Source organism: Tursiops truncatus, chromosome 8, assembly GCF_011762595.2.
Source record: "Tursiops truncatus isolate mTurTru1 chromosome 8, mTurTru1.mat.Y, whole genome shotgun sequence".
Lineage (NCBI taxonomy): Eukaryota > Metazoa > Chordata > Mammalia > Artiodactyla > Delphinidae > Tursiops > Tursiops truncatus.
This window is the reverse complement of record NC_047041.1, coordinates 39,811,591-39,824,045: the sequence shown is the minus strand read 5'-3', so window position 1 is coordinate 39,824,045 and position 12,455 is coordinate 39,811,591. Positions and strand designations below refer to the sequence as shown.

At 38.8% G+C, this 12,455-nt stretch overlaps 1 protein-coding gene across 1 annotated transcript in view; it reads left to right on the top strand.

Moving 5' to 3' along the window:
• The first annotated feature begins 6,768 nt into the window (after positions 1–6,768).
• Positions 6,769–12,455, top strand: part of DEUP1 (deuterosome assembly protein 1) — a 104,760-nt gene continuing 99,073 nt past the window's right edge. Inside the window, exons 1-2 of the mRNA XM_073808318.1 lie at positions 6,769–7,625; positions 8,794–8,866. Coding sequence (XP_073664419.1) covers positions 8,820–8,866 — 47 coding nt within the window. The 5' untranslated portion in view covers positions 6,769–7,625; positions 8,794–8,819. The remainder of the gene's footprint in view (positions 7,626–8,793; positions 8,867–12,455) is intronic.

Genomic DNA, 12,455 nt, shown 5'->3' with positions numbered 1-12,455 from the left:
GAAAGTAATTCTCAATTCATAGAAGTCATTTCAATAAAATTAAATAACAATAAAATAATGATAGTTAGATTTCCTAATATAAAATCTGTGTTCTAAATATATTTTAAAGCCATATTCTCTTACTCTACACATTGCTATAGTCTGTTCTCTAATCTCTCACTAACAACACCATCTATAGCAGATGGGGGCTGATCTTGAAGCATTATTTATTTAACTCATTCATAATTTTTACTGTTGCTGTTTCTAAAAATAAAGAGCTGAGGAAACTTAAAGAACATTTATATATAATATGATACGAAAAAATTTTAAATAATGTAGAAAAGACTTCCATTTCTGGCAGCATGTTTGATTAGGTATACTGAACAACCCTCCTTATCAAAACAAATAAAATATAAAATATAAATATATTGCTGAGTTGGAAAGAAAGAACGGAACTGATAGATTTATAAACCCAAGTAAAAGCAACACCTCTAACAAGGGAGTGAATGCTAACAGCAGCTTTGCCCTGAGTGTTTCTTCTTACACTGTGATGACTATGGGCAGAAGGGCAATGGATATAAAGCCCAGGACCAGCCCAGGTGAGGATTCCAATAGAAGACCCCTGCAAAAAACTGGGATCCCCAAAGTCTACTCTCACTATAAAAGTAAATGACAGACAAAGAGTAAACTTTAATGCATACAAATTTTTAAAAAGTGATTTAGGGGGTTGAAGGATCCCAGGATGGAATGCAAAATGTGACATTCTAACTGTATTATAAATGTATGAAAGAGGTAAGGGGAAAAGGTACTGATCTAAGTAACTTTGGGTATGAATAGAAAAAGGCAAAATTAACTGTACATAAGTACTGTACTCTAATTGATAAAGTTGTTTTTCAGAGGATACAGGTTAATGCTTCCAATACTGTGATACCTGTATACTTATGCAGTTGAGTAATTAAGTAAATAGATGGTGGATGGTGGGAGCCAGTTTTTTCCTGTTGGAGTAGGAGTTTACACATAAGCAAGGAGAGGAGGTTAGAATGATCCACATAATAGGTTAGTTGGAGATTACAATGGGAACTCATGTTTAGCCTAATAAAGAAACAAATGGTTACATACAGAAGCATTCATAGATACTTGTAGATATAGACATTTATAGATATAGCTGAGCCTGGAACATCTTATAATGCCAGAAAGTCATGAAGAGCTTCAAAAAAACCCAAAACTAAACTAAACTAAAACCCACAATGATGAGAGTATGTCAAAGGGACATAGAAGTTAACTGAAAGAATTCCCAATGGCCAAAGCTGGAACAATTTGAGAAACAAACTAAATAAAAAAGCTTTGAATTATAATTCAAAGTATACAATAAATATCCATGAGTCCATACAGATATAAATAAATGATAGAGATGAGACAAAACTTCCATGCAGAGGAATTTCAAATAATTTATATAGAGACCCTACCCTTAAGGAGGTGATGGAGCAAAACTCCTTACTCCTTAAGTGTGAGCTCTACATAATAACTTCCATCCAAAGAGCACAGAGTGGAAAGGGAGGGGAGAGTAACTTTACAGTGGGGAGACCTGACAAACACTATCTCAATCAGGTGACCAAGATCAACACCCACAATCATAAACCATGTTGACAGTAGGTACCCTTGATACAACGTGATGAAAATGGCAGTTTACTTCTGTGATCTTCTTCCCCCAAACCCATAATCCCAGTCTAATCATGAGAAAAACACAAGACAAATGCCAATTGAAGGACATTCTACAAAATACCTGACCAGCACTTCTCAAAACTGTCAAGATCATCAAAAACAAGGAAATTCTTAGAAGCTGTCACAGCCAAGAGATGCCTAAGCAGACATGATAACTAAAGGTAATGTGTTATCCTGGGTGGGATCTTGCAACAGAAAAAAGGATGTTAGGTAAAAACTAAGGAAATCTGAGTAAAGTACAAACTGTAGTTAATAATAATACATCAGCATTTGTTTATTAATTGTAACAAATGGACCATACTAATAAAAGATGTCAATAATAAGGGCTATTGGATGTGGGGTATATGGGAACTCTCTGTATTATCTTCATAATTTTTCTGTAAATCTAAAACTATTCTAAAATAAAAGACACTTATTTTTGGTCACAAAAATGGAACAGCAGAACACATACCTATCTTAACTTTGACCCTAAGTGAAGGAAAATTCTTTCTCTGGAAATTTATATCATAAGTTGTCCCTACACTTATTTTTCATTCACTTATATTACCTGTGTTGTCTTAAAAATCTCCTGTCAAGGGCTTCCCTGGTGGCGCAGTGGTTGAGAGTCTGCCTGCCAATGCAGGGGACACGGGTTCGTGCCCCGGTCTGGGAAGATCCCACATGCTGCGGAGCGGCTAGGCCTGTGAGCCATGGCCACTGAGCCTGCGCATCCGGAGCCTGTGCTCCGCAATGGGAGAGGCCACAACAGTGAGAGGCCCGTGTACCGCAAAAGAAAATCTCCCGTCAAAAATTTAATATAAAATAATTTGGGGTTGGTTATGCCGTAAGGCAACTCTCAAAAGCAAATGCAAATCCTCTGGAAGAATTTAACCTCAATTCTAGCCTCAAAGATGTCCCAGAAATAAATGCCCCCCCAAATTATCTTATAGTCAAAACTCATAAAACATACAAGAAAATAAGATAACATGATAAGAAGTAGCAGTAATAGATCCCAACATTTCAGAGATTGGAATTATAAGACACAGAATAGAAAATGACTATGATTAATATGTTTAAAAATTAAAAGAGAAACCTGAATACTTTGACAAAGAAATGGAACTTATAAAAAGTGACAAAGATGATTTGTGAAATAACCAAATTTCAAATTCAACAAATACTTCTTGAGTACCCACTAAATGCAAGGGCATGTACTAGATACTTTCATATATAGTATCTATTTTTATTTTCATAACAACAAATAATTCTATTAATAAGTACTAAAGTTGTAAACCTTCATCTTAAAATATTTTCCAATATTTTGTCTTTTCCCTATAATCTGGAAAATTTCTTCTGATCTATTTTCCAGTTCACAAATTCTCTCTGTACCTGTATCAAATCTACTATTACACGCATCTGCTGTGTTCTTAATTTTTGTTATTAGTAATTTTTTTAGCTTTAGAATTTCTATTTGGTTCCTTTTCAAATACGCCAAGTTGCTTTTTATATTTAGCACTCCTTACAGATTTTTCAATCTTATTTTTATTTCTTTAATCATATTATCCATATTTTTATAATCTTTGTCTGATTCCAATTATAAATCTTCTGTGGTTCTGTTTCTGTGGTCTGTACTTTCTACCAGTTTTCCCTGATGGTATCTTGTTTCCTGGTCCTAGATTATATTTGCGTCTGTTCTGCTATTTGGGAAATTATTCTTAGGAAGAATTTGAGGCCTAGAATGATTTTAATCTTCACCAGAGAATATTTTTGCTAACTTTCTCCAGGTGTTTTAATCTACCAGTCCAACACTGCCTTATCCATGCTCAGAGACTGAGATTGTCCTGAATTACTTAGGTGATCCAAAGCTGGGCTGCAGGTTAGTGAGAGGACTGATTTATTTCCACTTCCCATTTTCCTGAGGGCCAAGCTCTTTGGGATTCCAGCTTAAAGGCAGAGGGTATTTATTGACTCCTTATCTGGGGTGAGCCCAGGCTTTGTCTTTTGGCCGCTTTGCTTCCCAAGACTACCAGAACTGCTGCTCAGTTTTGTGGTTATTCCTTCCAGAACATCGAATGCCTTCCAGGCAAAAGCAGCATTGAGCTCTGGACTCACTTCTCTAGGTCCTTGCCTTTCTTCGATTTTGACCCAATAATTTCTCACTATCATATTAGCTCGAGACCTGAAAGGTTTTAACAGAGATGAGCTTTTGGAAAGAGTTGACCCCTGGCTCCAAATTTGTCTTCCCCGTTGGGAACCTTTCACTTCAGTATTAACCCTGCCATGCCTGATTCCAGGAAATAAGCTATTCCACCCATGAAACTTTAGCTCAAGACTGTAAAAAATCTTTGGTTCCCTTTAATATCCAAGAGAGGGTTACATTTTCAAAACCACAAAGCAAAACACTAAGGACCTCTAAGAAGGAAAACTATAGGAAAAAATCATGGTAGCCATTTTCCAAAAAATTTAGTTTTGTTTTCTGAACCTAAAATGAGATCCGGTGTTCCTAATTCCCATCAGGAGGACGTGCTTCTGTGGCACCTGGGCCCCTGGCCAGCCCACACAAAGAGGCCCTCCCATCAAACCTGAATTGTCTGAATTCTCTTTGGAGAAGCAGCCCTGATGAGGAGAATTGACAGGACTGTGAGTCATGATGCAGTGAAAGGCCTCACCCTGCCTGGCTAAGGGGCCTAGTTATGCTTTGCTCCAATCCCTCTCCCAATGCAGAGAAGGTTAATGAGGATTTTGAGGGAGGAGACTTTCATAGTCCCTCTCAAATCACACCCAAATTACTTAGAATCTCTCTCATTGTATGACCCTTCACACTTAACAAAGGGCTTTAGTACATTGACCAGGCACCCGTATTCCAGGGATATGCTGTCCAATGTGGTAGCCACCAGTCATGTGTGGCTATTGAGCACTTGAATATGGCTCTAGGAACTGATCGTGCTGGAAGTAAAAACTACACACCAGATTTTGAAGACTAAGTATAGAAAAAAAGAATGTAAAATATCTCAATTTTTTATACTGACTCTATGTTGAAAACATATTTTGGATATGTTGGGTTAAATAAATATGCTTTTCAAATTAACTTCACCTGTTTCTTTTTACTTTTTAAGTTTGACTACTAGAATATTTTAAATTACATGGGTGGATAGGTGGTATGCATTATATTTCTATGGGCCAGTGCTGTCTCTAGGGTGGCCTTGGTTCTAAAGACCGAATCTCCTTTTCCTGAATGGCTATTTTCTCAACTGGAATATGCATTGAAGCATCTCCAGAAAACTCCCTCAACCTGCTTCCACTTATAGAAGTGGCAAGATACCATAAGGAAAAAACCTGGACTCTAATCTCTATTTTTGTCATTAACTAGAAATAAAACTAGTCAAATCATTTTAATTCTTTGGGTCTGAGTTTCTTTATATAAAATGAAGGGTTGGACTAGGTGCCCTTAATGAATTCTTCCAATTCTATGGTTATTTCATAATTATTATTATTAAAATTTTTTTCTAAAATATTTTCCATGCATAAGGTAGTCATAACTTTTCATTGTAATATATATATAATTTTTTAGCCTTCTTTTGAAAATGATATAAAAATAAATATTCCCATGTTGATAAAAAGACAGACATAAAGATAATTTATATAACCTTCCATATATTAAAGTTGTATGTTTGTTTTCTGTACTACTATTATAAATTTTGGCATAAAAACTGTTTTTTAATGAAGGTTTTTCAATGTTTAAGGTTCAGTCTATAATGATTATTATGTATTCTACATAATTCATCCCTTAGTTTTTCTTCCAAACACCATTCTCGATCCTCTCCTCATCCCTTTCCAAACAATTTCACCTGAAAAGATCTAATAATAGGTACATTTCTGGGTAAATTCAAGGCTTTGCAGTTCTTACTTGATGGCGGGGAGTCATGGAGCAGTGAGGAGGGGGGGAGGGTAGGTCTTTGCATTTTAAGTTTTAAGTCTCACCCTGAAATGAAACCTTTATTCCTATTAAATTGAATGGGGTATTTCTATCCTGTATTGAAATTTTCTTTAAATCTGTCATAGTATGTGAACTCTCACATACCTATGCTTTGCAAGCCCTGCTCACATTCATTCTTTCTTGTGAAAATATGGCTTTAAATACATCTACAGTTACCTGTGCAAGATTCTGACTGCTAAAGAAACCTGCTCAACCTTAATTTTAGGACAGAGTTTGAAGAGCACTGGATTTGAAGTAAGATGATCTTGGTTCATATCTTAGCTGCACTTGAACTAGATGAATCCTCTTGGACAAAATTTTTTTATTCTCCCTAAACCTTAGGTTCCTAACATGCTAAAAAGAGCTACAATAACACCTGTCATACTTGTGTTGCATGGTACATTTTGAGCATATAAGGAACTAATGAACATAAAAGTACTTACCAATGGTAAAGAGCTACACAGCAAGAGTGATGTTGGGCATCCTGAAACTTCATTAAATTTCATTCCTAGTTCCATTTTCCCTTCCTGGGGTCAGAATAAATACATTGATCCATTCAGTTTAGACAAGAATAGAGAATATGACTAAGGTTTACAGAATAATGGAAGGTCTCAAGTTAAGATAAAATGATCACTTTCTTCATTCAAACATAATGAGAACTATGAAACACTTATTAGCACTAATGACCTGAGTTACTTGACACAATTCATCTATGAAACTCAATTTGTCGAGAAACAGCAAATGTTATTTTGGAATTTGGATGGAGGAATTGAGGTCAGTATTAAATTGATAGCCATATTAATGTAGCAAATTAATGTTAATATTATGAAAGTGGAGTGCAAATAAAAGATTTTAAGAATTAGGAATTAATCGACTGAATGTATTGCAAGGAATTCTGTCCCTAAAATAGATGCTAGAATATTTTCCAAACACAAAATCTAAGTGCTTAAAATATCACTCGTGGTATCAGTAGAAAAAAAATGGGTATATATATATATATATATATGTGTGTGTGTGTGTGTGTGTGTGTGTGTGTGTGTGTGTGTACGTACAAGTATTTATGCATATATTCTTTCCTATCATTTCTTTGAAATCAGAACCATGAAACAGAGCTTCTGTCATCAGTTATACTTGGAATTTGGTGAAAAAAAGAAAGAATTTGGAATCAATCACTCTGAGTTCCGTCCGTGTTCCCCCACTTAGGAGGTATTTCCTTCTCCCTAAAAGGGAAGCAACACTATCTGCTCCGTCTAACTCGCAGAGTTGCTCTAAGGACCCAATGCGCTGGATGGGAAAGACAGGTACAGTTGCTGCTGAAAGTAAAGCTCTTCCTAGCTGGGGCCACTTTGGTGACTCGAAAGGCAGCTCTCTTTGCCGTAAGTCTATTTCTTTTTCGTATCATTTCAAATGTGGGTAAGAGGAGGGGGAAGCCAGGGGGATTTAAGGAACCTGGATGCAGAACTCTCCCTCCCCCCAGCTGTTTACACTTTGTTCCCTCGTTATTTCGTTCATTCATTCGACAAATATTTCTCGGATCCCCGTCGAGTGCCGGACACTCTGCTAAGCGGTGGGAGCCACAAAGTGGACAGCACCCAGAATGTGGTCTCGGGGAGCCCTCCGTCTGCTGAGCAGACCCCACACGCAGAACTGCAGGGCGGCGAGGTCCCGGGTAGCCCGGCAAGGCGCGGCAGCCGCGGCTTCCCGCGGGTCAGCCCGCCGCGCCGCCGAGCCCATCCCCCGCCTCACCCCCCGCAGCAGCGAGTTCGGCCGCGTCCCCATGGCAGCCAGCGGCGGCTCTGTGGAGGCGGCGGGCCGGGAGCGAGAGGCCGTAACGGCCTCGGAGGCCGCGCGGCGGGCTGGCGGGCCCGGGCGGCGGGCGGCGGGGCCCCTCGGGGCGGGCCGGGCTGGCGGTGGCCCCGGCGTTCCTACTCTCGGGGCTTCAGACCTCTCGGGAGAGCGCGGCGCGGCGCAGGTAACCCTCCTCGGACCCTCGACCTTTAGCCCAGCTTGCCCAAGAGGGGCGGGGGACCCCCAACAGACAGGCTGTTCCGCGGAGGCTGGCCTTGAACCCTCCCCGGGGGGCGCGGGCTGTGGGACGGGTGGAGAGAGGCTCGGACTGACCCTGTAGAATTCAGAACAGAGATCTCCCTAAACTGGAAGGTCTGTGTTCTAGTTGTGTGGCTTTGGGCAAGTCACTTGGCTCGTCTGTGCCTCAGTTTCCCTGATGTTAAAGTGAGGGATTTGAGAACCTACAAAATGAAATTATTCATCTGAACGTACTGGTCAAGTTTTCATTGCCCATTCCTGCTCCTCGCCCTTCTGCTCCACTCGCGATTCCAGGGTCTCTCTTTAATCCCTTTGATTTGAGAGGGACTTGAGCCCGCCTGTCTTCCTCCTCTTTCTACCATCTTGAATGCTGTTTAACTTTTATTCAGAGGAGTCAAAGTCCTTTTCAATATTTGTCCATTTATCCTCATAGATTTTTTTCTTTTTAATTAAAACTACGTTGCTGGGAAAACCATTTTTTTTTTTTACTTTAGGAAGTACTAACATCCCTATATTGTCAAAAGGGTGAGCAGGTGCCCACAGAGCCACTGAGGAATTGTTAAGATTTCTATTTTTCTATTTTTATTTTCTTTTTCTATTTTTATTTTCTATTTCTATTTTTCTATTTTTAGGCAATTTTACGTTTTTTGTCCTAAATCTCGTGGTATATTCATTCTAACTAAATCCAGACAGGACCAAAGAAAGAATCTACTCAAATAAAGGCAGACCTTTAGGGGAACCACCAGGAAGGAAAGCTTGAGTCCCTTCAGCTGGGACCCATCTGGAGTAGGAATTCTGTTTTACTCATCTTATGTGTTGGCACTTTGCAAAGTACCTGGCACCAAGCTGTTGTTCATTAGATAGTGAATGAATGTTCACTTCAGTCAGTAGCATCTATTTCAACCCATCACTAAGCCAGTAAATGCATGGGGCACACACACTCATGCAAGTTTCTACGTTTTGTGGAACCAAGAGTACTACACTCAGAAAAACTCATATAACAACATGGTTTGCCAGTAGCAAAATTTTCTTGTTTTATAGGTTAATAAATGTAAGCATTTTAGGAATCTAGATCATTTTTTTCCTCCTCACAGATTAAAAATCAAGAAATACAAACCAGATGCAGCAGTTTCTTGACATGGAGAACCAAGCCCATAATACAGTGGAGTAAGTGCTGAGACATTGCTTTCTAATTACGTTGGTACTTAATTATGCCAAAATCTCCCTGATGATATGTGAATTTTGAAATTTAGTATTAATAGAGGATGTACCAGTTATTTTTGGTGAGGAGGTTGGGAGAAACTCAAGTGACTTTAATTAAGAATCTATAGTTTGAGTCTTTCCAGTTTTAACTATGGATCTGTAGTCAAAAATCACCATTTTCCAACTTTTAGTGAAATTTTCCAGTTTTCTAGGGTGATGGATGCCCACATAGGCCTCATGTGCTCTTGGGTTTCCACAGTGCAGCAGCTCCTGGCCAGCTTGCTCCTTTCCTGCTGCATTGAGTGTCCAAGCATCCCTCCAGGCTTGCCCTTAAGGCTGAACTCAAAACGTAAACATAGCCTCAAAACAGATTTAGCTCCTCAAAACTGCAGCAAGAACTGGATATTTTACCAAACGTTTCAGGAAGAGATAAGGAATAGAGTTTGTATGGCATTTGCCAGTGTAAAAAATTAAATTCTTTTTGACAAATGTCTGTCCTGCCCTGCCACCAGCACCATAAAGGTTTCTCTTCCTACTGTTTCATTAGCCAACTGGCCACTGGCTGACCCTAGAACTTAGGGAGTTGAGAGGGAGTGGAGGAAGTGGGAGAGGGATTGGGGATAGGGGTGATACTATAGTGCCTGATCTTGACTGTGACTCACTTTGGCACTAGTCAAACACTCCAGATATCTTACTTTCAGTTATTCTGCTCAGACTGTGACTTTGACATCAGGCTAAAAGCTGCACAATTCTTAAACTTCTGCATACTCCTTGGAACAGCCCTGCTAGGTATCATTCTCATTTTACCTGCTAGGTATCATTCTCATTTTACAACTAACAAAATGGAGCATATTAGTTAGAGTATAGTCTAAGCTCTTGTGACAAAGAGACCCCCAAATACAGAGGTTTAAAAAAGATTGAAGTGTATTTCTGTTTCGTCCACAAGACCAGAGATGAGCAGACCAGGGCTGGTAGGGCAGCTCCACCATTCTCACTACATGGTTTCCAGCTCTGGGCCTGAAGTGATTGCTTTAGCTCCCACCGTCATGACTGTGCTCCTGCCAGAGGGAAGGGGGAAGGGCAAGAGGAGAGAGTAAGACCCGTTCCTCTTAGGAGTATGACCTGGAAGTGACAAGCCTTGCTTCTGTTCACTCCGCATTGGCCAGAACTTAGCCCCAGGGCAAGAGCTAGCTGCAAGGAAGGCTGAGAAATGCAGTCTCTAACTGGGCAGCCATATGGCCAGTTAAAGCTTAGAGGTACTATAATAAAAGGAAAAAGAATGGATATTGGTGAACAACTAGCAGTCTCTGTCACAGTGAGTTCAGAAAGGTAGAAAGAAAGAGAAATAAAGCAGGAACTTGGCCCAGAATACACAGCTGGTTTCTGGAGAAGGTAGGATTTGAATTCAGCAGATATGTCTGGCTCCAATCCCAGCATTTTGCTACATTAGAAATGGATGGCAAAAAGATGTGGGGAGCATCCTGCCTGGAACCCATAGCAGAGCCAGGGTAGGGTTCTGAATTGAGCAGGTGGTAAGTCCCTGGTGTGAAGATGGCACTAAGGGCTATGATGCAGATTGAAGGTCTTGAAGCTAAGGTTGGGTACCAGATATCACTTCACTCCTGCAAATTTGAGGCATGGAGACTGCTGTTTCTCTTCATTCTTTTGGAAAAAAGTATGGAGGACTGACTGTATGCCAGGCACAACACTAAGCTCTCTGACTCATACAAAGACCGTTAAGGAACAAACCTTAAAGAACTTAGTATTTAGTAGGGAGCCATAGAGCTCATTTGGGTACAATGTGATTACAAACCAGAAGTGAATGAGAATTACTGGAGGTTTCCATGCGAAAGCCACCACTTACAACAGCAGACATGGGACCAGACCTTGTCGACCTTGGTCTCCAAAGAATGGAGAGCCGGGTTGGCTTTGCCTCTGTCCCATGCACTATTGAGAAATATGTAAAAATTTAGATCATGAAGATGATAAAACCTCACTCATCACGGATTTGTTATATGCTTATCAAACTATGTCACCTATATACACAGTAGTGATTTGTGGAGCAACCTTCATTTGACGAAGATTTCATTTATCTAAAGTCTACAATGAGCCATTCATTGGTCTAAGCACCAGGAAGACAGCAGTGAACACACTAGAGCCCGCTCCTCCAAGGGATTTTTACATTAGTGGGAGAGACAATGGGAGATATCAACATGTTTCATATGTGATATGAAGAAGAATAAAGCAGGCTGAGGATGAAAATGGGGTGGTCAAGCAAAGATTCCTGGTAAGGCAGCATTTGAGCAGAGCTTATGTCTGGGAGAAGACGGTTCCAGACACGAAGAACAGAAAACACAAAGGCCTGAGGTGGGAGCATTTACACAGAACATTTATGATGTGGGTGAGTCATGATTCTCTGACATCTAGGTTATAACAGGGTCTGATTTTTATTTATCCAAGATTTCTCCCAATAATAGGTGTTTGTGCCATAATTATCAACCTAAACTTCTAAATGAAACATTTATTTATTTATTTTTGTCATGGGGGTTTTTTGTTGTTGTTTTTTATACATCTTTATTGGAGTATAACTGCTTCACAATGCTGTGCTAGTTTCTGTTATACAACAAAGTGAATCAGACAAGTTTGTCCTTTTTGTTTTCAGAGTGTATGCCCAGAACATAAATAACTATAGAATGAATAAATAATCTACTTTTATTAGACTTTTTAAGAGAACCATGTCTACATTTTACTTTGTTTTTGTTTTATTCATGAATTACTGCTCTTTGTCCTTTTATGTTTTATTTTACTTATCCTGTCCTGATTTTTGAGTTGAAAAATATGATTCAGTTATTTTCATGATTTCTGGATTTCATGATTTCTTTAAATAATACAAGCATTTAAAGCTAAAGTTCCTCTTGGGCTCAACTTTGCTGCAGGCCGTAGAATTAGTGTTCGCACTCTCATTTTCTAAATTGTCTATTATTTCAGCTTTGATTTCCTCTTTGACTCGAGAGATATTTGGGAGATGTAACTTCTGGGGGTGGGGTTTAATTATCTTTTTATTATTACTTTCTAATCCACCTACATCCATGGTCATAGAATATGACCTATATGATAGTTCAGTTTCATTAAGATTATTCTTATGATTTGTTACATGATCAACTTTTATTAATGTCCTTTAGGCATTGAAAACAAATGTATATTCTCTTTTGCTTAAGAAAAAAGGTTAAAAAGTTATACATATATAGCTAAACTGTTTAATTGTTATTATTATTATGTTTAAATTATGCTTTTCAAATCCATTATTACCTTTTTGTCTATTTGATCTGTCACATTTTAAGACAGATCTTTACTATAATTGCAATTTTTATCCAATTCTTCTTTTATTTCAGGCAGTTTTAATTTTATATGTCCAGTGTTTTGTTGCTCAATATATTGAGGTTCATGGATGTTATATCTTCATGGTATATTATATGGTTTAGCTTCATAGAATGTCTCACAAGTATAAGTGAGTGATTTTTATTTGAATTCTACTTTGCCTGATATTGATATT